The sequence below is a fragment of the Corvus cornix genome, chromosome 8, assembly GCF_000738735.6.
Source record: "Corvus cornix cornix isolate S_Up_H32 chromosome 8, ASM73873v5, whole genome shotgun sequence".
NCBI lineage: Eukaryota > Metazoa > Chordata > Aves > Passeriformes > Corvidae > Corvus > Corvus cornix.
This window is the reverse complement of record NC_046338.1, coordinates 2,383,253-2,410,973: the sequence shown is the minus strand read 5'-3', so window position 1 is coordinate 2,410,973 and position 27,721 is coordinate 2,383,253. Positions and strand designations below refer to the sequence as shown.

General features: G+C 45.7%; 1 protein-coding gene across 15 annotated transcripts in view; it reads right to left on the bottom strand.

Moving 5' to 3' along the window:
* The window catches only part of DOCK7 (dedicator of cytokinesis 7), a 92,833-nt gene that overhangs the window by 5,507 nt on the left and 59,605 nt on the right, over positions 1-27,721 (bottom strand). The window contains exons 23-46 of one of the 15 annotated variants that reach the window (XM_039556326.1): positions 26,847-26,939; positions 25,571-25,660; positions 24,449-24,544; positions 24,206-24,346; positions 23,975-24,088; positions 22,722-22,892; positions 21,849-21,988; positions 18,235-18,404; positions 17,288-17,442; positions 16,460-16,642; positions 15,899-16,034; positions 14,773-14,869; positions 14,313-14,330; positions 12,387-12,483; positions 11,662-11,796; positions 10,889-11,041; positions 10,246-10,404; positions 9,880-9,980; positions 8,761-8,953; positions 8,192-8,335; positions 7,121-7,252; positions 6,541-6,555; positions 1,237-1,362; positions 282-371 (exon numbers count right to left, since the gene is read on the bottom strand). In XM_039556326.1, the coding sequence (XP_039412260.1) occupies positions 282-371; positions 1,237-1,362; positions 6,541-6,555; positions 7,121-7,252; positions 8,192-8,335; positions 8,761-8,953; positions 9,880-9,980; positions 10,246-10,404; positions 10,889-11,041; positions 11,662-11,796; positions 12,387-12,483; positions 14,313-14,330; positions 14,773-14,869; positions 15,899-16,034; positions 16,460-16,642; positions 17,288-17,442; positions 18,235-18,404; positions 21,849-21,988; positions 22,722-22,892; positions 23,975-24,088; positions 24,206-24,346; positions 24,449-24,544; positions 25,571-25,660; positions 26,847-26,939 (2,949 nt within the window). Of the gene's footprint in view, positions 1-281; positions 372-1,236; positions 1,372-6,540; positions 6,556-7,120; positions 7,253-8,191; positions 8,336-8,760; positions 8,954-9,879; positions 9,981-10,245; positions 10,405-10,888; positions 11,042-11,661; positions 11,797-12,386; positions 12,484-14,312; positions 14,331-14,772; positions 14,870-15,898; positions 16,035-16,459; positions 16,643-17,287; positions 17,443-18,234; positions 18,405-19,257; positions 19,342-21,848; positions 21,989-22,721; positions 22,893-23,974; positions 24,089-24,205; positions 24,347-24,448; positions 24,545-25,570; positions 25,661-25,689; positions 26,532-26,846; positions 26,940-27,721 lie in introns of those variants that run through there. The other 14 variants (XM_039556327.1, XM_039556328.1, XM_039556329.1 and 11 more) reach the window with 14 other exon arrangements.

The window sequence follows — 27,721 nt, the reverse complement described above, 5'->3', positions numbered from 1 at the left end:
GGCACAGCCCCTCCTTCCTTGCACCCAGCAGAGAAAGGCCAACACAGCCCAGGCCTCTGTCCTTCAACCTCCTCCCTTCCCACCCACCACTACCAGCGCAGGGAAGGGAGAGGCCAATTCTCCATCCCTGTGCTGGATCTTCCCAAACTCTCCTCCCAAGCAGCCACAAGATGCTCAGCACATGGATTTTGTTGCCCACGTGGTGAAATTCAAGGGAGATTTTGTCCCACTACATTTTCACCCATTCAGAACTTGTTCTACACCTGCACTTGTGCCATTACCTTGTTGGGATCAAGTTTACATTTGTCCACAGGGTTGGAGTCCTTGATCACTTCCAGAACATCTTCCCCAAACCGTTCTCCATAAAATCCCTACAATCAAGAAGAAAGCAACTGAAAGCAAACATCAAATGCAGCCCTGATGGGGGCTGGGGGACAAAGGCACATTCAGGGGAGGTGAAGCTCCACATGCCTTTCACAGAATGTGATCTGCTGAACCCAGGAGAATTCCAACAGTCACATTCCAGGGGCAACGGGAGAAAACAAGTCCTGGAAAGCAGGAGAGCTTTCCAACAGTGCCTGGTTCTGAACAAGGCACTTGGGTTTGTTTTGTGTCTGTGAGCAACTAAAATGGGTCAGTTTGGCATCCACTGGTGCTGAAAATGATAGAACTTTGTAATCATTTTAGTTAATGGTTTTAATTAACTTTGAAATGAATTGGTTTAAGCATAACATACATATATATATTAATTATAAATAGTGTGTTATTCTTAAATTACTCTTAGCCAGCATTTTGCAAAGATGTCATAACCTACTTCTGCAGGAGCACAGCCTGGGAAAATTAATGAAGCTTTAAGTTTTGATAAACTAACTCTGTTATGCTTCAATGAACAAGCCTGGGAGAGAGAGGGATTGCTGAGGTTGGACATCTGGAATGTAGAATTTATGGACCACAAGGACATTTTGGAGAGACCAGAAGATAAAGAAGAGACTAACACAGACTCATCTTATGCCTTGGAAAGACCCTACTGGATGAAGAAGATACTGGAAACACCACAAATTCTCAAGAAGAACCTCTCCCTGATCAGGGAATTCCTCTCCTCCCACAGAGGTGGCACCAGCAGGAGGACAGGAGATACTAGCCCCAGCTCTGGGACACCCAAACTGCTTTTCCAAGGGGCTGCTCCTGTGAAACAACTGATGGAAACCAGTTAAACTTCCAGTTAAACCCTCTCACCTCCAGCCGATGGGAGATTTCAGCTAACTTGGTTATTGCAGGCTCCTTGTAAACAAACTCTTGCTCATCCAGGTCTCCAAACTTAGTTCCATAAAAACCAACTCGGAAGTAGGTGCCAAACATCCTCTTTCCATCCTAGGGATGGAGAAACAAGAGGTTATTTCAGGGTGGGGACATGCACACCCCCAAGCACAGCTGCAGGCAGGCTCCTGAATTTATGCAAAATGAAAAGAAATTAAAAAACAAGGGAAAAAAATCAGAAAGAAAGAAGAGAAAGAAAAAAACACACCTGGAACTCAGCATGGATGCATTTAGCAGCAAACACCACAACGGAATTATAAACTAACATGGAATTACATGGATCAGTTACGACCATTAGCCCAACCCTGCAATGACTTCTCCCAACCCAGGAGGAGCCTGGAGGTGCCATCATGGAATTATGGAAAGGTTTGGGTTGGGAGGGACCTTAAAGCCCATCCAGTGCCACCCCTGCCAGGGGCAGGGACACCTCCCACTATCCCAGGCTGCTCCAAGCGCCAATGTCCAGCCTGGCCTTGGGCACTGCCAGGGATCCAGGGGCAGCCACAGCTTCTCTGGGAACCTGAGACTCACCACCCTCACAGGGAAGAATTCCTTCCCAATATCCCATCTAAATATATTCTCTTTCAGTTTAAGAAGCATCAGATGTCTCTGAGAGGCAGCCAAAGGTAAATCCCTGTTGGGATCATTATTTGAGGCTCTCCAAAGCCTGTGCAGAGACCCTGCAGGGGGGTCAGACACCCCTGGAATCACCCAGCATCGATTCCCGCCAAATCCACCCTCCAGGAATTGCAGGGTTGGGCCCAAGTCAATGACCAGTTCACTCACACACACACAAGTGCTTTTTAACCAGCATTTCAGCTGGGAGGTGTTACACTCTCTAGGAACTGTCTAGGAGAGAGGGCCAAAGTCACTCCTGGTGAAAGCAGATGCAATCCTGTGCCATGTACCTGCTTCCAGGGGAGCCAGTGGTGAATTTGGCCCCGAAACGCAACAAAAGTAGAGAAACAAGAAAGATTTTTTGCTGGAAAGGCAACGGAGAAAATCTGATTAAGAGAGAGAAAGAGAGAGAAGAAAAATGCTTTAAAAATTAAACACACCTTGCTTTTGTTAAAGAACTCACGCTGCATGCACAAACCAGGGATGCCTTTCAGCAAGAAACTCCAAAATGTTCACCTTTACTCTCGTGACAAAGTGAGATGCAGTTTAGGACACTCAGTGTCCCTGAGCTGGGTTAGATTTTGGCTTCAAACAGCCCTTACAGGTGTCCTGGCTGCCAGGTTTTATTTTAGTATTTTGCTATGGCAAAACTGATCTCTTGTGGTGATGGTGAACACGATCTATGGAAGGCAAAGAGGATAAATAAGCCAAACTAAAATTTAAAAAACCCTTCAGGCAAACTCCAGACTGAAAAAAGCACAGGCATGGCCAGCCACTGCCTTGGCCTGGCTGGAGGAAATTCTGGAGCATCCCACTGGACATGCCTGAGGTCCAAAAACTTCCACTTCACAGCTGAGCTCTGCCCTCCTGAAGGCACCTGCGGTGAGTAGCAGCCCTCATCCCAAAAAAGCAACACTTGGCTGTGTCCAGGCTCCCTGGCCCCTGCTCTAGCCTGTCCCTCTGGGAATCCTCTTCCAGAGAGGGGCTCTTCTCCAGCCCCACTGCCAGGGGTTTCATCTCAGCACAGGATCCCAGGAGCCCCTCCCAGGGTGGGAACTCCAGCTGCAGAGCTATTGCTGTTTTACTGGATGTGGCCATTTCCCTGGATTCCCTGTCTTTGCCCAGTGCCCCTCCCTCTGGATCCATGCAGGATTGAGCTACTGAACCCTTTTTCCTCATCACTACCTTTTCAAAGCCACAAGCCTGGATAACATCACCCACACTAAAATCCCTCAATGCCCAGCATGTCCAGCTTCCATCTCACTGTCACAGACCAAAGGCTCTGACTCCAGGGCTCCTTTCTCAAAGTCCTTCCCAAGGCAGCACCTGGTGGAAGGTGGGGTTAGAACCTGATGCTCTTTAAGATCCTTTCCAACCCAAACCATTCCATGACTCCCTGTCTGCCTGGGGGGAACTGCCACATGGATCAGCTCCCCAGACCCAGCACAAGGTTTGGGCATGCTCCACGGGGAAGTTTGTGGGATCCTGCCCCAACCCTGGCACAGGGTGGTGGAGGACACACTGATTTCTAATTAATGAGCTTTTTCCTTCTTCCTTGGCCAGGGGTTTTCAGGGTGTGAAGCATCTGCAGAACCAGATCCCTACAGGTTGAGTTTTTGCCATGGACACCTGCCCAGGCAGCTCCTTGTTACAGGCAGGGTAGAAATAACAGGGGAGGAAGAGGATGCTGCCTGTTGATCAGGATAAATCACTAAGGAGTTCTGCTGGCATTTACTAAATCCATAAAATAATAGTTTTGGGGCATTGGGGAGCCCCAGGAGTGGCAGAGCTGGAGGGAAGCCCTGTGAGATTCCCTGTCCCTGTGTGAGGGCAGCTCCCAGCTCATTCCCATGCAGACCCTGGCTTTCCCTGGTAAATCCAGATGCTGAACCCCAGTTAAAGGGACCCCAGGGAGAAGAGCCAGCAGTGAGGAGCACTGTCAGCCCCTGATGTGACTCATGCTGGGAATCTGTGCCTGGAAGCAAGGGAATGGAAGCAAATCCATTTGGGAGAAACACCTCCAGACCACTCCATGCCTCCCAGGGACACTCAGGAGCTGCCAGTTCCCTGGGATGAGCAGAGCTCAGCTCCATGCCTGGCATTAGGGATAGGGGATGGCTCCATACTGGGATCTCTGAAACTCAGCCAACACCAAACCACTTCCCAACCACAGCAGTGGAAACTGAACAAGTAACTTAATGCTCCATGGTCTTGTTTCTGGCAAGAGCTAAAAATGCAGGTATGAGGGAGGAATTATTAAAAGCATTGTATCTCCTATTATTTTATCAAAAATAATAGGACTTTGGGAGGAGAAGAGAATGAAGGTGAACACTGAATAGCCATCACACAACTGGCAGAGCAGGTAACAGCCACCATGACTTATGAAGGTTCATGATTTGTTATTATGCATGGTAAATACCTTTCCAAATTGCTGGGAATAAAGTTTTGGGGTTATTTCTTGCACGCACACAAAAAGCTTTGCCAACAAGATTTGGGGAAAAAAAAAATAAATCAGATGCAAGAGGAATCATCTGCTTCCTTCACCAAGACAGCAGCAGCTGCCTGAAGGGTGTAGGAATAAAAGCAACACCTTCCAAATGCAGAATCCAACCATCTTTACCAAACTCAGCACTGTTGTTTTTCTGCTCAATTTTAACCCAAGGTCCTTTACAGCGCTGCCAACTACTACAAGTCTTCCAATATTGATTTTTTCTGGGAAAGGATCAGCTCCTGGAGTCCTGTTATTCACTGGCAACCTCCCCCTGCACAGCTTAAAAAGCATTTTTAAATACTGATGGTGCAGCATGAAAAGATTTTTTTCTTAACTTTCCTAACTGGAAAGCAAACCAACAGAATGAATTTAATATTTATTCCATGAATAAACACACAAAGCCTTTCACTTGGTGTGTTTAAGGAGAGCTCAGGAATGCTTTGGTGTCAGACTCAGGACACTGCAATGCTTGTAGTTGGCAACACCACACTTCTTGTGCCATGAGGGGGGTGTTGCTGTTGGCATAGCTCTTTGTTAAAATGAAATTGGGGGTTCCACAGTGTAAAACAAACAAAAAAAAAAAAACAAAAAGGGGAGGTGGGGGGAAAAGGGGCAGAGAAAGGGAAAAAAAATTCCACAAGTAGGAACTTACCACAACAGACAATAGTAAGAGTGGGGAGGAGGGTCAGCAACCAGGGCGATAGAGGAGAAAACAGAAAGTATTTAATTAGGGAAATTCCATAAAACAAACAAGCAGCAAATTGGCAGCAAATAAATTTTAAAATTAAAAAAAAAAGGGTGAGCATCCATTAAAATATTTCAAATAAGGGAGAAAAAAAGGGCAAAACATGCAACAAACCTGAAAGCTACAAAGCACAAAGGTCAGAAAAAGTGTGGCAATGAAGGAGCACGATGACAGACGAGAGCTGAACCCACGGTGTCTTTTACCATGCAGTAAAACATGACCAAGTGGTGTTAGAATCATAACCAATGGCAGGAGTCTCTCCAGGGGTCGATTTAGGGGCAGAATAATAAAATAGATGCTCACAGGCCTTGTTGGCTTGAACACATTTACATCATTTCCACACCTAGGACAGGTTCTCTGCTGTGCTGCTGTGTCTGCCTGGACCTTCCGTGGGGACAAGGGGACGAGTTCCAGGGCCAGCCCTGAAGTGTCAGGGTTTATTTTAAGCTGCTCCATTTCCTTTTTTTGCTAGGCTGGAATTAAAACTGACATGCAGACATCACCAGCCCAAATTATGTCCCACAACACCAAAGGTATTTGGTTGCAGCCTCAGTTCAGTCAGTGTGTGGTAGAAACCTGGAGGGAGGTGGCCCAAAATGAGCTGCCTGATCCACAGAAAGCAGAGAGAAACTGGAAAGATGAAGCCTAAACAAATAACATCATATTCACAGAGCTTTTTAGTGCTTTCTGAGACTTCTCCATGCTCATGCACCCACTGTGCCAACTGGACTAGGGCTGGAGTCAAACTGGCCCTGCAGATTAATCAATTGCTTTGTCCATTTTTAACCCAAAAGCGTGGTTCTCGTGGTGTGTGTTGCAGAACTGTGAGCAGACAGCCTCCTCAAAAACCCAGGCAGAAAAACTGGCCCCAGTTAACACAACTGAGCCCTTTTCCTGCCAGATAAACCCCTACATAAATTGACTGAGAACAGAAGGAAGCAGTTTCTCCTCTGAGATCAAAGGTGCACCTGCAGCAAACCAGGTTTGTGTTTGGTACCTCTGAGCATTGGTGCTTAAATCGACCCCTGTGGGTGGGGTGAAAATATGGTATGGAGGGATGATTTTCTGTGTCAATGCTGATGGAAAGAAATATAAACAAATTGTAAAAACAAACTAGTGATGATACAGTGGCTCATTCACCAAAGAACCTCATTAGTGGAACACGTCAGCATCCATGCACTACCTACAGCTGCTTATGAAGAAATTCCTACTACAACCATGGTTTATTGGTATTTCTTTGGTTAATGAATTGTTTTAAACAGCAGACAGCAACAGAAATACCCACAACTAGCACATGTGGGCAAGCGTTGGCGTGAGTCATCTGGAAACTCAATTAGTGTTCTTTGCTAACTAAGATGGAGTTACCTACCTCCCAGCCAGTACTCTGTGTGATAAAAAGTAAAAAGGGCATGTCACAGAAACCAAAAAAAGAGTTTCAAAGGCCAAAACATGACCAGCAATAACCCTGCAATGGTTTCAATGGTTCTAAGTCATCATGCATCCAAAGCAGCCTCCTCTGGCCCAGCACAGCCAGGCTCTCACCAGCCCTTAAAAGCTGGTGGCTTTTGCACCATCCAAGTTTAGAAAGCTTCCTTCAATTATTTAACCACCACATGAACAAACAAATAAACCCCCCAGCATTTCTGGATGTTACCTACCAGGCTAAAGGCAAGGTACAGTGGGTTTTCCCAGCATGCAAAACACAGTTTAAAAGAACATCTGAAAGGATAAACTGGAATTTTTAACTCTTGGGCAGTCGTGAAGTTACAACAAAACTTGGTATGTGATGTTCTCTTGTGTTAAATTCCAGAGGGATAAAACCTCCTGTTAATGATCCCTGTATTTACTGCGGATCATCGTTTGACAATTCTCCTGGAATCATTTTCCTTGCACTGAGCATTTGAAGTCCCTTCACAATTCACCCTGCAGCTGAAAATTCAAGCCATTACCTGGTGAACAATCTTGCTGAATGCTTCCTGCAGTTTACCATGAATTGTAGACAACTTCTTGGCATCTCTGTTGGCTTCATGAATAGGAATAAGGACTTTGTAAACCTCATTAACTGCTTCATACATGCCAGCCTACAAAAATAAGGCCCATCAGATTGCTCCATCAATTCAACAGCCAGAATTACACACACAGCATTTAAATGATCAAACTGCAAAATGAAAAGGTGGCTGAGACACCATTGTGGGGCAGTCACATCTTTTCTTAAAATGTACCCAGAGATAAATGGAATAAAATCCTCAGTTACCCCTGAGACCAAGAGCCTGCTGTGTTACACCTTGCTATTAGTAATTAGGATCATTAACACAACCAGTCCTGGGATATTTTGGATGGATACAGGCACAAATGCACAACAAGCTAAACAGGATCCTAACCAAATCTACGGGAATTAAATATGGAAAAGATTAAGTGCACAGCACAGCTTTTTCTGTGCAGGACATCTCCAGCCTGTGTGACTTCTGCATCCACTTCTGGCACTCCAGGAGAGATGGACTTTGGAAAATCCTTAGGATCTCTCTCATGGAGTGGGTCCAGCCCACTGTGGGCAGTGACTGTATAGAGTGGCTTAGCAGGAATTCCAGGTTTTTGCCCTGGAATTATTGCTGCTTGCACTTAAGCCCACTGAATGACACTCCATACTGTGTAGTGGGAATTAATTCACTTGTTTTCCTTGGCCTCTGATGGATGCACTGGTGGCAGTGCATCCACCCTGGTCACAAAAAGCTCTCATCCCACTCTTTTTGAAGAGAGGGAAAACCACCATGGTCTTTTTTCCCATTGTGAACTCCCAAACGTGCAGTGAGGAGGTGAAAGGCACTGGGAACACACCAAGGCCTCTTGCTCCCAGATCCCACCCTTGGCACAGTTTACTCCAGAGGCCTTAATTCGAACTCCAAGTTAAATTAAACATTTACAATACAATTACACACTCAGAGAAAAAAACATTTTACTTCCTACTGCCCAGCAGTGTGAGGTTGCTGGAGAAGGGAGGTAAAGAAATTAAAGTCTTCTACCATGGAGAAAGATGCTGCAGCCTGTTCCAGCAATCCCACCAGACCAGCTTCTGTAAAATACTTCCCAGAACAGATTCCTTCTTCATCTGGGGACACAACATCATCAGAAACTGCTGACTCTTCCAAAACATTGGAAGATATGTTCTGAGGAGATAGATTAAAATACATTTACTCAATTTAAACGACACTCAACACTTTCAGTACTTTGAAAGCCAGCTGATTTGCAGTCAAATACTGGAATTTCTACCAAGGTGGCCTTCTATTTTCATGAAGTATATATATATATAAAATACAGCTTTCTATTTTTGTAGAGTAGATATGTAAAATATAGCTTTCTATTTCTGTAGTGTGTGTGTGTATATATATATATATATATATATATATATACACATCTATTTTTGTAGAGCATATAAATAAAATACACATTTCTATTCTCACAGAGCAGCATTTCATTCACACAACAGAGTGAGCACGGTTTCGGGATGTAAGCACAAGGACACCCAGCACATGGAGACCCTTTGTACCTCAGCAGCAAACCCCAAAAATCCCTTGGAGAGGATAATCCCCACCTGAAATGTAACACAGCCCACAGGGAGGTATTTCCTGTCCTCCAGCATGCTCAGGTACTCGGCCACCAGGGCTGCAGAGTGCACCAGGCACTGGGCGGACTCAGCGTGGTTGCTCCTCTCGGAGTGCTTCCCTGCCATGTTCTGCAGCCACGTCAGCCGCAGGTCGGGGGAATTCTGGTAGCCCTTGGCAATCCTGAAGGAAGAGAAACCCTCTGTGACTTCATTCCCTTTCCTTCTGAACCAGCACAGCCCTTCAGCATGGTTTTTTCACACCACGTTTGGTCCCCTCTGCTTAAACACCAACCCCCCTCAGTGCTGTCTCTTCCTGAGACAAGAAGCTCTACAGATGGGAAGTCACCCTAAATCACAGCTTTTTGAGCCCGTTAGTGGTGGGGGAGCAGTGGGGGATGCTGAAGCTCTTGACCAAAGTCCATGTCTCACCTGAGACTGGTAGCAATCCAAAGGTGTGGGACAGTCAGAGCACACCTGGCTGGCTCCCTACAACAAAACCTCTGCTGACTTCTAAGAAGCCTTTCAGAGCCATTTGTGCAGAAATTTGGCACTTGGGAGCTTAACATGGCTCTGGAATATCTTTTGCATAGGGAGACCATTGAATGTACCACCAGAAAGCCTTTTGGGCAAGCAGGTGCTGGAAGATCCCCAAGTTTTCCCTGAAGCAAGCAGGGAGAGTTCTCTCTACTCAGGTGCAGGAGGAGATTTCCAGGGATGGCTGGGGAATGAAACTACTTTTATCCAAGGTAAGCTGCCTAGATGCCAAACAAAACCTATCAATACCACATTCAAACACAACAGACAGGCACATACGGGTCTGTGAGCAGTGAGACCCAAAAACTCCTCCAAAATCAAGTCCTTCAAGTGCCCAAATGTGCAGCATCTGAGCCCAAATCTAAACAGCCAGTAGCTGTGCTGTTTTCAGGTGACACGGGATCATGGCAAGCAGTTTAAAACAGGATTAAGTTCAAAGTAAAATAATTGCTAATGAAAAACAAGCAATCAAAGCTCACAGCAACACAAGACCTCCACGAGTGCAGAAGGCACCAAGCCTTGCTCAAGCAAATGGAACACTGACATCTCCTCTGCCTACAGTGCCAACTCTACCTGTACATCAGGTCAATCAGCATTTCTGGATCTTCCTGGTGCTCCTTCATTTTAACTGTGTCTGACAGGATCATATGGAGGTTGAACACTAAATCCTGGACCTGTGAAAAACAAGCTGTTGTGAAGAACTGGCAATGGGAATTGAGCTACACATTGGTATGTGAGGAACGTGGTCACTGAATCTTTGAGTGTTTGTATCTTGTCAGAAGTAATCAAAGACCTGAGTTTTATGTGACTAGAAGATTAAAAAAACCAAAAAACAAACTCTTTTCAAGGAATGCATGCAAACTCCAGTTCTAGATGGAGGTTTAGGCACAGCCTGTTAATGAATCACATATTACTTGTCTTGTGGTTTATGTCTTTTACCTGGTCAGGAAATGTTGTCTCCCTAAGTTCCAGATCTTCTTCAGCATACGTCAGAATAGTCTTAAGGGAACGTCGCAGAAATTCTTCATTGAAGTTCTGGGATGTCCCCACCAGGGATGAGAGGGACATGGTCACCTGCATCTTCACTCTGGCAAAGTTCTGCAACAGAGATGTTGTTATGGTATTTCAGCAGCCTGGAGACAGTGCAGTATCAGTGCTTTGGTCATGGCACCCTCCTCCAGACCTGACAGAAAAAAGAAAACTGAAGTTTTGCTAGAAAGGCTGTCTCAGAGCAGTGATTAGAATAAACCTGGTGCTGCCAAACTTCATAACCTGATGATTATTTAGTTCCAGGTAAAGGTTCTCCTGCAAATATGTTAGTGTCGTCTCCTTCCACATGGTCTCCTCTCACACACCCTGGACAGGATGATGCTCTCATGATACAGCCTCGATCCCAGACAGCTGCTTTTGGTTTGGTCAAGCCTAAAAACTAGATTCCCGTTATCTTTGGTGCTGTCAATCCCCCCACAGTCCCTGGGCTCAGAACCAAGGTGTCTCCCAGTTCTGTGAGGGACAGTACCCAAAGCCAGCAGCCCTCAACCCCATTATCTGCAACAACCCAGTGAAGAGCAGCAGGACTCACGTTCCCAATCTCGAAGTTCTGCCTCATGAGGAGGTACAGGGATGCACTGGCATGTGACCTGATGGTGCTGATGCTGCTGCTGCAGTGCCTCAGGAGCCTCAGGCACAGGTCTGCACATTGCTCTGTCTCCTCCTCAAACAGCAGCTCAGGGAACTGGAAAACAGCACAGGAGGAAATCAGTGCTTGGACAGGCAGGAATGAACACTTGGACAAACAGGCAACAGTGAGGGTACACTGGAATAAGAGGGAGCCCAATCTCTCTGTTTTGAGGGGAGTGATGTTCCTGTGAATCATTCTACAGTAAGGCAAAACTGGCAGCACTGGAAGGCAACACATTTTACCTCCCCCCACAACTTGCTCCTACATCTACACCCCCACACTGATTTACATCACTCCCAAAAACTCAAGCTTAAAACTTAGAGCTTCTCCCAGCACACCTACAGAAACTGGGAAACAAATCCATTTGAAGTGAGATTTGTCCAGCTTAAACCCCACCTGTACCTTGTGCTCTCCACTGAGCAGGTGCCTCTTCCCCCTCAGCACCAGCCAGCAGGAACCCACACCCCACCCAGGTTGTGAGAGCTGCACTTTTTGGTGCAGCTAACCCCAAAATGCAGAAATGCAGGTACTGCCCATGAAAACCCAGCCAGGCTACACTGCCTGAAAATTGATACTGCCCAAAATAACAACAGCTTAGGGAGGGGAGCCCATACAAAAGAAGAAACAGTGCCTTCCTCCCTCAGGGTGGATTTCAGCCCCCACAGGGGATTCACCTTTGAGACCAAAGCTCTCTGAGTGGCAAAGCAGTGCTGGAGGTAAAGGGCACTTTGGTTGCAGGCCATGCTGTGCAGCAGCACTTTGAGCACCCCGCCGAGGATGCTCTCCTTGGACTCCGTCACAGACACGGTCTGCAAAGGGAAACCAAGATTCCATGAGAAAAATGAACCTCCTGTGTGTGTGGGAGAGAGCAAACAGCTCTGACCAGATGCCCTTTGCACAGGGGAATTACCCACTCAGCTGGGCCTGCGAAACAGCCCCATTCTGAGCCAATCCCCAGGTGAGCAACACCTGATTCGTGGATAAAGCAGGTGGAATGGGGATTCTCTGTTCCCAGTGAGGCTCTGACCTTTGGGGACATTGTTCTACTAGAGGACAAGCCCATAGCTGGGCTCTAGCTGGGTTGCTCAGGCACAAAGTACAATCCTTGCGATTCCTGGGTCTCTCTGCAGCTCAGAGGTGGATTTGGGAAGTATCCCCCTGCCTGCTCCCAGCCCATGCCCAGGAAATCAGGGGACAAAGTGAGCTGAGCACAGACCCAAGGGGCTGACCTGGAACCCAATGATCTGAGGCAGGTTTGGGAACCCCCCTTCCTGCTGCAGCTGAACAGCTCTCTCAGCACTCAGGCAGCGAGGAGCAGCAGGGAGGTTTTGTTTAACAAAGTGCTGCCTGGCCAGGTGACTGTAATGCCATTACATCTCCATTTTCTTATCAACCTCACCTGTACAACTATCTCTAGAGTATCCAAAATGATCAGGTTGGCTTCTGTTGCAAGATTCCCATCGATGAGAGCCTCATGTTCTATCTCTGCCCTTGACCTAATCAGAGAAAACAAAGCAGTAAGATTACTTCCTGATTAAGAAACAGACCTCTGTATTTTCCAGTCAAAAATGTTCTCTCACTAGCAGGAAACTCCCAGTTACTGTTTGTATATTTATCACTGGACAACACTACAAGGGTATTTCAAAGCACCCACTGAGAAGACAGGAAGGAAAACTCAGTTTTTTACAAGTACAGACTTACAGAGGCTTCACGTTCATCATGCTAGGAGAGCTCACACTGCTCTCTGACACTTCATTACTCTCCCAGGAACACAACAACAGTTTAGACCCCAAGTCCCACTCCAAAGTGGCTCAGCAGCATCGTTAGGCATGCGACAGCACAACCAGGAACAGGACATGTGGCTTTATGCTGCAGGCTGTGGACACACGGTGGTGCTACACGAGCTGGGAACCTGCACTCACGCTGGGAGCAGCCCAGTGCAGCCTGCCAGGGTGCAACCTTCTCTCTCCAAGCTACACTGCATTTAATCCTCAAAGCATAACTTCCTCTCTGAGGAGAAGGTCTCGGTTTTGCTGTTCCATGCCAAGCACTCGCTCTCCTGGAAAACTTTGCAAAGTCCAGACACCCACTCACACCTGTGGCTCCAGGAATTCAGCAGAAGCCAGCCCTTTCCAGTGGCACCAGCTGCACTGGGCAGAGATCCAGTGCTGTACTGAAAGAGCCCGACCCTGGCCTGCCCTGCCACAGGTGCCATCTCTGACAGACTCGTACCAGGCCAAATCCCAGCAGAAGGGTGACCAAAATCCCAGAAAAATACACAGAAAGAGAGAGGAACTATTTGGCTCTTGGAGCTGTATTGCAGCAGCCCTTCCTGCCACACTTCACATCCTCTGGGAGCTGGGTCACACACCCAACATCTCCAGGATAGGAAGTTTTGGGACCTGGCCCCACATAAAATAATTTCATCTGCATAAAATGACAGCAGCTGCAAGCTGTGCACAGTTCTTGGGGTGAAAAGTCTTGTTTATGGGGTTTCAAAGGGCCAGGCTCTACCTACACACACAGGACACAGCAGACCCAGTCACAGCAAGCAGGGGTTAGAAAGCAGCTCTGGAGAGTTTTATCTAAGCAGCTCATTTTGTGAGGTGAGACACCATCCTTTGACCATCAAGGAATTCCACAGCTGTTAAATGTGTCCGTGAGGTCCTTCAGGGAAGGGGAGGGCTCAGACCCAGTGCTGGCAGTGAACTGATGAGTCCTTCAGGCCAAATTTTAAACTGACATGACTCTGGAATTTGTATCTACACCATTTCATCAGCAGGTTGAAATCCCCTGGTCTTTCCCAATGACTCAACAGGACTGGAGCCTTGAACAAAAATCCACTACTTGTCATAAGGAGAAATTACATTTTTGTGTGGGGCAAAGCAACTAAAAGCTGTGAAGAATTGCTTTCTGCTCCAGGGAGAGTCAGTGTCTGCAAGAGTAAAATTTGGCCTGATCTCCATCTGGGCTCTGAGGATCCCATTCCTCAGTTTCTTCAGAGCTTCACTTGGGCTGAGATTGCTTTCCTAGGATAAGGAACAATTCTTTTGCTGGGAGGATGGAGACTGCAGGTTGCAATTTGAGGAGACAGAAAACGTGCACAGCAAAGCTCAAACACAACTCCTGAGCCCTCCAGATTAAACCACACCAAGAGAGGGAATTTTCAAGGAAATGGGTGTAATAAGCCAAAAGAGCTCATTCCAGTCAGTTGCACACACACACTGAGAAGTTCTGCCAAGCATCACAAACAACGCTGTGATGATTGAGTCTGCAGATGTACAAAATGGCAATTTATAAGAACTGCACACCAATGCTACAGTACCTGGCTGGTTTGTGGCTTCTAAAAGCACAGCACATGTGGAAAAACAATCAAAGTGATGGATTAGGACAGGAAAGGAAAGCGAGCTTTGTGAACTCCAGAATGCTCTTATGGAATAAAGGAAATATGACATGAGATATATATGCTATCTGTGGAAACTGTTAATGGATCTTCCCTCTAAATTACAGCTTAGGGCAGGGTTTTAAGAAAGGAATGGATTGCATAAATCTCTTTAAATCCCATTTGAAAGTCTAAGGAAGCATGGGACAGTGGAAAGGCAAAGAGTTGGGAGGGCAGTGTCGGAGTAAAAGCTCTTTGCTTTTTTTTCTCCACAATGCCAGCCCTGTCCAACCCAGTGGCACAAGGGCTGAGTGGCTGCTGGCAGTGACCTTCTGTGGGGAGGGGGGCCCTGCTCTCACAGGCCCTGGCCCATAGGTAGAGCAGAAGGATAAGGCAGAGTTACTTGTCAAGCTTCTCTGTGTTCTGCCGCCAGTGAGTCATATCCTTTCTCCACCTCAGATTCTCTTGACTTCCAAAGGCGCTCCCAGAAGGGCTCCTCTCTGCAGGAGAACAGCAAAACAACAGCAGTCAGCTGATGCTCATTTCTGCTGCACGAGCAGCAGCTCAAGATCTGCTCACAAGTGGCAGGTGGCAGCAAAGATGACCTGCTAGAGCCTGAGGCTGTGGCACTCACCCAGGATGTTTACACGGCCCTAATTCTATCCCTGCTGAGTGGCATGAGACACAGAGAGGCAGCTGAGACCCTCACTGGTAAGAGGAGTCCCTTCCTTGGACTGCACGAGAAGCCTGAGTGTGCCAATCCTCAGCATTCCAACACTGCTTTCCTCAGCTGGCACCCAGAAATGTTCTAAGAGTGTTCCAAAGCCCCCGTTTCCCACCTCACAATCTTTTGTTCTCATTGCTGGGAGGGCAGGGGAATTTCAAGTAATATAGACAATCTGTCCACATTAAGAAAAAAATAAACGTTCTCATCTCTCTGAAGTGATTCCTTAATTATGACTCTAAACTACCTATCCATCTTAGCCCACAGTGACAGGCTCGTGTATGGCAGAGCAGGAGACAAAACCACAGATCTGATTCTTGTCCTAACCCCTGGGCCACCCTTTGAATTTGAGTGTTCATAAAAATTACTGGGTTTTACAAACAGTAAAAATCATCAGAAGGTGCCTGTTAGCCCACCTACAGTTATTTCACATCTCCTTAAGCCAGCAGAAACATCCAGGCCTTTTCAGAACTATCAAAGCAAGATCAGGCAGTTTGCTTTCCTCTCTGATCCTTAAACAGGACACTCTAGAAGATGCTACACTGGAAAAAATTAAGGCAAGAACATCCCATAAATGAGATGTGATCTCACTTAAAAAGGCAGTCAAGTAATAAATAAATCATCTCAATTTAGGAAAAGTGCAGAGATTTAGCAGACCCAGGGAAAGATGCTGCAAACTGCAAACAGCTTTCCTAGGGGCCTCTTCACCTGTATCCCACACCACAGATGGGTGAAAATAATTGTTAGGGATGGGAGGAGAAGTTTTTGGAAAAAATGGGATGGCACAGAGGACTCCTTTACTTACCCAGCTGTCCTCTACTTCTTCGGACCATTTCCTGCCTTGCCCCTATGCTGCCCAAAATTGCTTCTTCAAGTTTGGCTCTCATGTCTTTCGACTTCTTAAATGTCAGACTGTTCATTCTTTCAAACACTTTCTTGCCCTGCAAGTTCCAAAAAAAACCATGAGGGAAGATTCTTTCAAATTGGGATATTTTCTGAGAATTATCAACTGAAAATATGTTTCCTGTTAAAAACATGCAGCAAGAAAGGAATACAGATTGAGTTGGTAGGCAGATAAATCACTCAGATTCCAGCATTGCTACAGAAAATTCTCTTTTCAAAGTGATACTGCAGCAGCTCCCAGATGAGGGGCAAGCAGCACAAACTGCCTGAGAAGTGGAACAAGGCAGAGACATTCACATGGCTGAGAAGTAAACACGGGAAAAGCCTGGCCTTGGGATTGTGAATACAGGAAATACTTTGGAGAGAGCAGGAAATGCCTTTCTGCAGTCGTGTAAAGGATGGGAGTGTAAAGGTCCACAGAAGGGCCCAGGAGGGACTGCAGGAGGTTTCAGCTTGGCAGTACCTTGTACTCAAAGCAGGACACACAGAGATAGAGCAGGTCCAGCAGGCGGTTGAGCTGCAGCACTGACAGGTCTGTGAACCACTTCTGCAGGACACTCTCGTCTGCGTTCTTCAGCACCCAGAGCAGGCAGATGAGGAGGCTGCGGCTGGACTCTGTTGAGAAGGTGGAGTGCTGCCTGCCACTCTGAAACACAGGTCAGGACAGAGTGCTTCACACCCACACATTCCCATCACCACCATGTATGACTTTCTTCCCTTGAGATGTCTCTAAAAACCTCCAGCAGCTTAGGAGTTAAGCAGAGGGGCTCCACTCATTATCTCACGCATCTGTCAGTGTCTCACTAAGAGTGCACCTAAATCCCAGCAAAATGGGGTCATGGTCCTGGAGTAAAGGCAAGAGAAGGCAGAAACGGAAGGGTCTGCCTGCTGCCAGAATCAGGATTCCCTCTCTGTGCAGAGAACAGGGAAAATGGCCCTCTGTGTCTTCAGCTAGGTGGGATTTAGCTGGGGTAGAATTTGTGCTTAGGGCTTAAAGCTCACAGTGACTATTGCACTTCACAAAGCTTTTATAAGACTGTTTCAGAGCAAGAGAATCTTTATCAGGAAAGACAATTCTTCCATTTTCTGAGGTTTGCTGATTTTTATCCATCCTTGGTATTTTCTCATGCCCCTCTGAGACCCACAGCAATGTGCAAACAGTGCTTTGTCCCCCTTGTTGCCCCTCTGCAACACCCAGCTGCAAACTGATGTGGGTCCCCACAGAAGCTGCTGAATATTTGCTGGTTGGCACAGACTGAGGGTCAGGAAAGGGAGAGGGATGGATTTGTACCGAGGAAGGGAGTAGAAAACTGCTGGGCCTGGTGAGCTGGGGGACAGATGTCCCTGCAATGGCCATGGCCACTGTCTGGCTGATCATGCTGCCACCCTCGCTCTCGTAATCGTCCACGGCGACACAGCTCGGCCTCCCCCGCTGGTTGTGACTCTCTGCAGAGAAATACAGGAGTATAGTCAAGCCCCAAATCCAAGGCTTCGCCCCCCAGACTCCCTCCACAGTGCTGGTCTCACTGAACTGGGAATGCAAACTAAAAATCATCCCACTCGAGGCATCCTACAAAGATCAGGAGAATGATTTGAGGGAATGAAAGCAAAGAAAGCAATTCCCAAATGCAACCTACACAACCTCAGTACCTAAAACTCTTCTAATACCAGACCTTTTGTCCCTTTGAATACTCCAAATCCTTTCTCAAAGCTTTATTGTGTCATTAAACTCAAAGGATGTAGAAGATAACTCTAAATTCCAAACTATTCCTGATTGGACTCCCTGCCCTGATTTGAAATAACCTCTGCTGCTCTTTGGGAGACATTGCAAAGAACCCCCGAAGATGAACTGCTGATGGAACATATGATAGGAGGAAGGAGAGGAACTCTGCTTATCCTTTGGAATTAGGAACTCTAGTACAGTATGAGGGGTGACTTTTAAGTAGGTCAGAGACATGAAGGGAAGCTGCCTGTGCATCTACAGCATCCAGTGGGACATAAACTAAAATGCACTGCTGATTTTTCACTTCAGGCCAAGTGGGCAAACACAACTTTTGAGTGTTAGCAGGCACTGAAGGCATATTTTGCAAGCAAAAACAAACATGAAAAAATGTCAAAGTCACAATTCAGAAACAACCTCGTCTGACACCAAAGGCGTTCATAACTCAATTTTAGAACCCGAACACCCAAGTCTGGGGAGCAGACGAACAGATAGCCAAGGCAGAGAATATCAAATACCTGTGAAGTCATAGAGCTGAGGCACAGTTTCCATGATCACGCCAATCAGAGGTAGATACAGCATTGCCACCCGGGCCTTTACCTGGGGGTCAGCGTACCGCGGGTCCGAGTCGTGGCTGGACAGCAGGTTGTGTACCATGTTGATGACCTTCTTATGCAATCCAAATAAACTGTTAAAAGACAGTTGGGTCATGCACATTAGTTAATATCTCCAAAGCAAACTCTCTTTTGTAACTAAGGGGCTTCAAAAAGGAAAAAATCCCGTTTTTTATTTTTAACTTCACACGGACTGCCACTGCATGTGTTTTTTTGATCTCCCACGGATTTTACAGATGGCTGGTTTTTCACTGTGCCTTGTAAAAAGGGCAAAAGTATCTTGTGGAACGTACACCCAATATAATGTGGACACTCATATTTTCCATTACACACCCCCAAAGTCCCAGCTACTGCTGTGCTGAAGCATTGAGCCTACTAAAAACTATTAGAAAAACTTATGCAATATGGAAAACAGGGAGAGAAACTTGACACAGTGGGTTTAGTAAAACTATTTGTTGCATTCTTTTTTTTGTTTCTATTTAGCACCATTTACAGAGAGACAAACCCTCCTAAGCCAGAACATTGCTTTAATCAAATGATCAGGAAGTTTCTGCTTCAGCTGCCCACCCTACCCCATGCAATTACTGAACTAAAACAGGAGACTACAGATCCATAACTCTGAATAAAAAGTGGCAAAGACATGAAGGGATAGAAGGAAAAATAGCCAAAATGGCCTCTCTCATTATTTAGATGCAAACACTGGCAGAGCCCTTCTATAGGGCACCAGGTGTGACCCCTCTGGAAAACACAAAAACTTCCATAAATCTCTCAAAGACTCTGCTTCTTTCAATCCCCTCAGCCACCACGCAGAGGCAAAACTCTCCCAGAGCAAATAGCAGGTTCTCTCTGCAGCTATTTGCTTCTGAAGGCAAACCAGCCAAGAAGACACTTTACCCCATGCATGAAGCAGCCAAGGAAGCTCAGACATTAGGCAGTAGCAAAACATAAGCTGCAATGTTCAGACCTGAGGTATTAAAACAAGTGCTGAATTTCAGGCAGTATCCACTTTACCTGAAAAGTAGAGGTGAGTTCTGGTTAAAAAAAGAGGCTTTGACTGGATTTTTGGGGGTTTGAAGTGACTAAAAGGCAGCAATACAGCTTGGGAGGACATTAGCTATTGGAGCTGCACGTCCTCCCTGTGGCTTTTAATCAAGCCATAATGAGATCCTACAATTGCTTGTTTGTGTAATTAGTGAGAGCCTTAACAACTAGGAAGGAAACACTTATTTAAGTGACTGGTTCCTTCAGATTAAGGATAAAGAAAAGTCTTTGTATTATTTTGAAGGAATTATTTTGAAACCTAAATCATGTTTTTAAAAATTCAAGGGAAACTATCCTGCAGGCCATAAAACCGCAGATAGGGAAAACATCCAAGCAACACAGTGTAATTCCAACCTAGGGATCCATGGATTTCTTTGTCACTTTTCCAGAGCTGAGTGGCCACTGTGGTGGATCGATCCATAGTGGAAAGGAGGAAATGCAGCCCCCTGCTCTTCCTGCCTGATAAGGCAGCGAACTGATCTCACCGCCCTCCCACCGTCCCCTTCATTATCTCAGTCCTGGCCTGGATCTCTGTCAACACCCACCCACACTTCCAAAAAACTGACTCTGGCACTGAACCATGAGGGCTGAATTCTGATTTTCGCACTTCTGGCCTGCACCATCAGCCAAGATGGGCAGTGTGGGCACTGCGTGTGATGGCCAAAGCACCCTGCAGTGTTTGCAGAGACAACTGTGCAGGGTCCAGCTGCTTGGACCGTCACATTCAGCTGGATCCCTTCCCCTGCATGCTTTGTTTGTCCTGTTTTTCAGGCTGCAGGTGCTCTGCAGGGCTGCACCATGCCCTGGCACACGGTATCCTGGCACACTGAGGGATGTATCCAACACACACCTCCAGGCACCAGGGAACTGACGCCCTTTCTGTCCAACTCAATCCAAAGAGTTCTTATAAAATGAGCTAAAATTGAACATACCTTGTTACTGGAGCAAAAAGAGCAAGGACAGAACACATTTAAGGCTCTGGATCACCTATCAAGGCCTAAAGCAGGTCTCTAACAATAAGAAACTAGATGAATATCCCTCTCCACTTCTGCTACAGGATAATGAACTGGGAACGATTCTGAGCTTTTTCCATTTTTCCAATATTTTATGGAAGGCAAGTCTGAGCTCTCTGCTGGCAATATTGTATGACTGTTAAAGTCTTCGCAGCAAGGGAAGAGCAGAGCTGGACAGACTTGGTTTACTTTATCTGATAGATCTACCAGGGCAAATACAGAGGGTTTGAGCTTGAGAAGTCAACAAACCTGAAACTGCAAGTTATTCTGGAAAACAATAAAAAAGTAAACGTTTTACAGGTATATATCTCCCCCAAATTCAGGAGCTTTGATCAAAATGCATCTCCAGAGCTGAGAAGCTATCAGGAGGCTTTCTCTGGCTAGACAAGGTTCGAGAGAGGAGCTGTCTCCCCAGCAGGCACCCACAAGCTCCTTTGTGCAGAGATTACCATCCCGGGCCAGGCTTAAGGGCTTGGTAGGCAGGTAGAGCACAGAAAGTTTGTGAAGAACAAGGGCAGATACAGTCAGAGACAGGGCCTGATTTCTAACCAGTGAACAGGATGCTTCTCTGGCACAAAAAGGATTTCTGCAGACAGCACATATGGGTAAAGATTTGCTGCTTTTTCCATTTCAGGCCAAACAAATGGGACTGCAGTGTGTTATGTATATATACAGGAAAATATTCCAGTTTATGGCATCACTTTCTTCTCCAAGAGGAAACAGAATGAATGTTTACCTCCAGAGACCTCTTGGCAAAGGGGCAGAATTAGCCATGAATCATCAGCATTTGTCGACTCGGCTGATATTTCTGAGTCCACCTTGAGAAAAATGCCTGTGAGGGAACTGAGGACTGTGGAAGCAATCAATAATTTCCATTGCAACCCATTTTAAAGAGGCAAGGCAGAAAACAGCCCTAAATAACACAAGGAACAGACTGGATGTCAGGACTACAGCAGAAAATTATTTGCTGCACAAGCCAGGCAAGTCACTGACAAACTCTGCATGCTTGACTCTATTTGTCTATTTATGTAACCCACAGGGGCCTCATCAATGCATAATTTACTGTTAAAAAGAATTGGGAGAACCACAGGCAAAATACACTGTAACATTTAAAACCACCAGCAAGAGAGGCTTCCTAAATGCTGGAAACTATTTTCTTGTTACAACTGAGAAAAGCTATTTTCCTTTCAGAGCTCCAGCAGTGCCCCTGTGGCACCTGGGGGCTCCAGCAGGAACCTCCTTCCTTCTTCTCAGCTGGAAAAACAGGACTGAAATCAGGTTTACAGAGTCTGGGATGAGGAAGAAACACAAGGGGCAAGAAGAAAGAAGATTCTTCAACAGCTGTTTTCTTATCATAGCTTACAAATTTAACTAACTTCTGGCCATGCCAGGACTTTCTTTGCATCCACCATTTGCTTGAAATCACAGAAAACTCTTGAAAAACAAAACTTTGTAAAGATTTACCCTTCTGCATCAGGATCTAGAATGACAGCCAGTTCCGTGAGCACCAGCCCAGCCAGGTAATGCTGCTGGCGGAAAGGCACAGACAACTCAAACATGTTTGCAATCTTCTGGTCTTGGACATTTGTGGAGAACCCAGAACTCTGAAAAAATCAAGTTTCAGAAGCTGCATCATGAAAAGAGACAAAGCTTAGGAAATACACCAGAAGCAGTTTTCAGAATTAAAGACAACCTCACACCTTTTCCCATTTTTTGTTTGGATCTAGGCACATCTACACTTAAATTCCAGCCCAGCTCAGTAACCCTTTCATTAATTCTGTTCGTTGTTACTGTCTTCCCCTGTAAGGAAAGTTAAACCAAATAACCTTTTGAAGTGGATTAGTTAAACTTTTAACTCAAGGATGCTCTTATTCAGGCTGAAGAAGGCTTTAATTTGATTTAGTTTATTTGACTTTGCAACTAATTAATCCACTTGAATGACACACTAATTCAAATTACTCCTTCTGAGCAGGCCAGGACTAAGCTGCAGTGAGCTCAGAAGTCCCTTGTGTTGCCAGAAAAGGGTAACACCGGGTAAAGTGTTTTCTTTGATGGCTCATTTGTGTTTGTCCAACATAAGAGGGGACCAGGTCCCTAAGGACAGTGTGTGGTCACTACCAGGAGAAGGATATGGCCACTTTTTTTCCAATAATAAAAGATCAAAAGAAATCAGAACCTATGTGGCAGGAAAAGCTGACTTCTAGCTAAACTCTTCCAAAAATATTAGCAAGAGGGTCTGAAGGTACAGTGATACAACTGCCTCATAAGACTTAATTCTCAGCACCGAGCTCAACTTGTATTCCCAGAGGATCCTGGTCACAGGATCCTTCTCAGTACCTGGGAGGTGGCTGAAGACACGGATGGTGATGGAGATGCAGGCGGTGTGAGCAAGCTGCAGGGTAAATTCAGGGTGACATAGTGCTCATGGCTGCAAATGATGCGCAGGAAGTCCAGCCTCAGAGATGCCAGGTTGCTTGGATTTGTTAAGGAATACAGCTTTGAAGACACCTGCAAAGTCCAGCCCATTGCATTGCAGTCAGCACCAAAAGAGAGTGTAACTGCAGGGTGAGCCCCCCTGTCCCACCACTGCTCCCCAAATTCACTCCCAAAGCAAGAACTGGAGAGCTTGGTATCATTAAATGGTCACATCCATGTCCACATCACTTCTTTGTGCCAGAGATTAAATTCCTGATGTGCAGGAGCCATACACATCCCAGACATATCTCTCAACACAAGATCTATAAACCAGTCATATTTAAATAACCAAATGAAGAACTGTGGACTTCACATATTGGGGGGTTGGAACAAGATGATTTTTAAGGTCCTTTCCAACCTAAACCATTCTTTGATTCTGTAATTCCCACATCCTATTGATTTCAGCAGGGAGTTGTGAGTACCACAGTGTGATGCATTAACAGCTCCAAGATACTGTTTTACACAGTATCTTTTATGTATAAAAAATATAATTAATGACACATAATGTATGTAATCTACAGTAGGCAACTTAAAATCTTAAATGCTTTTGCTATTCTTTTGCCCCTTATAGAGAATGTTTTAGACTCTGCAGGGAAAGTGAGTCTAAGCTTAGTCTCACTGATCCCTCGTTATCTCCTCTGTACACAGTGTCAGAATGGATGTTTGTACTCAAACAAAACTTGGTGGTTCAGGGTGATTTCCCTGTCACACTGCAAATGGGGGAAGACACCCTGCATCCCCCAAGGGATGGAAGAGGAGCTCAGTGATCAGTATGATCATCCAGGGTCACTGTGTCCTTGAGAGACCACAACAGCCTGAGCTCCCTCACAGAACCTCCCACTCATTTTTGATTCAATTACTCTGAACGTGGTGAGGAGAGGAAATAATTCTCTCTTCCTGCTGCATGTCCATTCACTCCAGGGAGTGACTCCTAATTCACAGTTAACAGTGTAATCAGAGAGGCGTAAACCCTAAATCACCTCTGAGAATGCCCCGCTCTAAGAAGACCTGAACAGTGGAATTCTGTGTCCATATTTTAACATCTGTCCAGAGAAATTTAACAGTAATAGGCTCTGCCATGGTTCAGTTAAGCCACAATGTTTATCCGCATTTACCTGCTTGTAGCAGGTCTTAATAAGAGCAAAAACAAATCCTCTGTCCATGATGGACAAGAGATCATTGAGGAAAAATGCGAGACTGGTGTTGAGCCGCTCGACCATTTCCGTGTCCTGGAGAGAAGGAAGAGAAAAACAGAAAGCAGATGAAGAACCCTGTGTGTTTTCAAGCAAACAAGAGGCAGGAGGGCTGGTGCCTGAGCTGGGCTCAGTGTAATTGTTTGCCATCACCTTCTGGAAGCGGGAGACTATATCACCAGCGATTGTGCTGACCAGCGCAGTCACGTCATCCATGAAGCGCTCCGGGAAACGATTCTTCCTCGGCGCATCCAGTTTGTCAGCAAAATACAGATGATGCACCATGCTCTTCACCTATGGGGATATAAATTACAGCACAGCCACTTGCAGTTGCTGCTGTTTCTGTTTGAAAGCAGGGGCTGGGAGACATCAGGGAGGTGTTTGGGGTTTGCTCACCATCAGCTCGAAGAAGAACCAAGCCTGCTGCAGGGCCGCCTCGCGCACGCTCCCGCTGCACACAACCCACTGCAGGGCCAGCTCCTCGTGGAAAAGCTGCACAGAGTCAAACCCAGAGTCAGCCCGAGCCTCCAGAGCAGCTCCCAACACAGCCCCCATGAGAAATGTCAGCACGGTCCATGGCAAGTATGGCAAACAATGAGTTAAGCAAACTAAATAACTGAGGACATGACAGCAGTGGTGGCATCCCATAAAGAAATCCCCAGCTAACAATGAGGGATGAGGTTATGACATGTGATGTGAGAAACGTTTCACAGCATCTCGCTCCAGGATTGAATCTCAAGTGTCAAAAGAATTTTCCGCCCACCCCCAAGAAATAATAATTAAAAAAAAAAGTTTGGTGCTCAAATTAGTTTAATTTAAAAAGTCTACCTTTCTGCCTGGTCTGATTTTCGCAGGAAAAAGGAGTAAAAAGTGGACATATAAAGTGATTTGTACAAAGATGTATATTTACTGTGAGAAAGGACTTAAAACAGTAAGAAAGAAACACGGGGCTCAAACAGCTCTTGGATTTCTTTTCTCAGGATGACCAACCCACAGACTGACGGTGGCAGTGGCCACGTTTTCATTACACAAAAACTCAGGCATTTTGCCTTTCTGACATAGCGTAGGAGGATCTCCTCTCCTCTCCTCTAAGGGAGTTCACTTTCAAGGTGACTCCCATTCCCCTTCTGGAGTCTCTTTGCATTAACACCTGGATAACTGTGCTCAGCACACTGAGCCATCCAACACATTTTCATTTTGCACACAAAATGTATCATTTACGTGTCTAGACAGTGCTATTCATATTTTTTGAAAGCCAGTAAAAAACTGGCCCCAAACACTACCATTAAATCAGACAAGCTACTCCTGATCATTTAATTCTTCCCAATTCAACTCCAAATACTTCACATTCCCTGCAGCCTGGATATTCAGAGGTGTTAAGCACCAGCAGTTCCTAATGACCTCGGGCGGGGGGGAAAAAAAAAATCAGGCTATAAATAAAAGAATAAATTGCATCATGTTTTCAGAATGACTTGACCTCCCTGCCCCACAATATCAATTGTCTCCACTGAAATCTACCTTTTTGGTTGGTAATCGTCCTGTTAATGTTTGTAAGAAACTTGACGTCTCAGTGTGCGAAGACATACGATTACAACTTCGATCCGTAGCCTACGGAGTGGAGATGAATGAATGATGACAGGACATTAAAGTTTGCCGTGGATGGGTTTTGCAGCTCAAGGACAACGAACGTTTACAAAAATACTCTTCCAACTGTAGGTTTTTACAGCTTTTTAAGCATTCTCAAACTCTTAGCCGTTTACAGATTGGGTCTAAACAAAACGACAGCAATTTTGATTGGTTTTAAGACAAACAGGTTACTTAAAGAACTGCATGTTCTGATGCACAAAGACAATGCTGCAAAGCATGAAACTTTTCCATCGTTGCATTTTATCAACATGCACAGGTAATACTTGAAATTTCAGCCCATACCTCTCAATCTACCAGAGGCCAAGCACAGGGGGATGTACCCACAGCCACGCTGCTGCTGCCACAGGCAAGGAGAAAATCACTCAAGTTCTGCTTCTGATGGAAATAATTTGCCATGAGAGCAAGTGAACTTGGACTAAAGATTTTGGGAAGGCTGATAAACTGGGAAGGAGGAGAAGTTGAGAGGTACGTTCAAGGCAACCATGCAGTGGAGAGCAGCAGGCAATGGGGGCTAAATAAACTCTTTCTGACTGAAGCTGCTGTAAAGTTTTCATACTTTGCAACACAGAACAATACAATTGGCCCTGGCAAATCACTGCCTCCAGCACTCAAATTGACACGTTTTAAGAAAGAATTCCACATGTGGCAATCAATTTGGGTTCACAGTATTCCACTCAAACAAGTCATGAAGGATTACTGGACGATGAGTACCAAATGCTTGATGAAAATGGCAAAATGGTTCACGACATCGAAAGGAATGGCAAACATGAACAAAACTATGAAGCTGTGATTAATGTTCCCACTTAGAAATGTGCTCCACCTGAAGCTGAAACTAGTGTGAGAGAGAGAGAAAAAAAAGAAAACAAAAGCAGTCACAGCATTTACATTTCACAGACCAGCAACCACTGAAATGAAAGGAGGGGACACGTTCACGCGATCGGAGGTTTTTCATGCAGTGTGGTGGGGTGGTGAGGGAAAAGATGAAAATTTATAAAATCAAACTCAAAAGCTTTCAAATAAATAAATAATCATTAAAAAAAAAAAAAAAAAAGAAACCACCAAACTGGAATATGCACTGAAAGGAAGATATTCTACAGGGAAACATCAGGGAAAACAAAGGCAGAAAAACCTCTACCGAAGACACCACCTGTGTTGACTCTGCACTTGGGCTGGGGTTGGATCCCCATGGGGCTGCTTTTGGACCACCAGTGTTTACCCAGGAATTGGAGCGGTCTAAGCCCTGGGCATGTAATAGAAAGCAGGTGGGAAAGGAAAGAAACATTACATGTTGCATGCCATACAGTAGTCAAAGTTCAGTCCTTACAAGCAATCAAAGTGGGTACACTGCAAACACATCATCACTGAGAACTGTTGGGGCAGCCTGAATTCTCAGGTGCCTGTCGAGACATTGACTCCAGAGGATTGTTTTATATCTCATGTACATACAGCACAATAATCCTGTCCACAGCTCTGGTCTGGCCTGTGCTATCTGGAATGCCTGACATTCAAAAACTCTCCTCCTCCTGAAAAATCCCACTTATCCTTTGCTCAGTTTAAACCCATTCCTGTGGAGCCAGGTGAGATTTACACTGTGGTAGAGGAAAATTGGTGCTCAGATGGGAGGATGCTCGCTGAGGTTTCCAGCGCTTTCAGGGCAGTCCAGAATTCATAAGCTCTACAACTCTTACAGAAATGCTGAGAAACTGAAGAGGCTGCCTGTCAACCCTCACAGGTTTCCTGTCTATGGAATAAAAACCCAGCCCTGCTGGCAGAATAACCCTGTGGATAGGATTTCACATGGACACTCAGGCATTTCCTCTGGGCACTGTGGCAAAGAGAGGAAAGAGCACATACCTTTTCTGGAACCAGCCTGCTTTGCCAAGCAAAATATTTGAAAAATCAACCTGCTTTTCAAAAGCTTAATCTAGCTTGTACTCCAGATTCTACTGCAATGGATCATTTTGGCAAAATTACTGTGGATCTCTGCTCTCTTCTTCTTGAGACACTCAGAAAGAAGGAGAA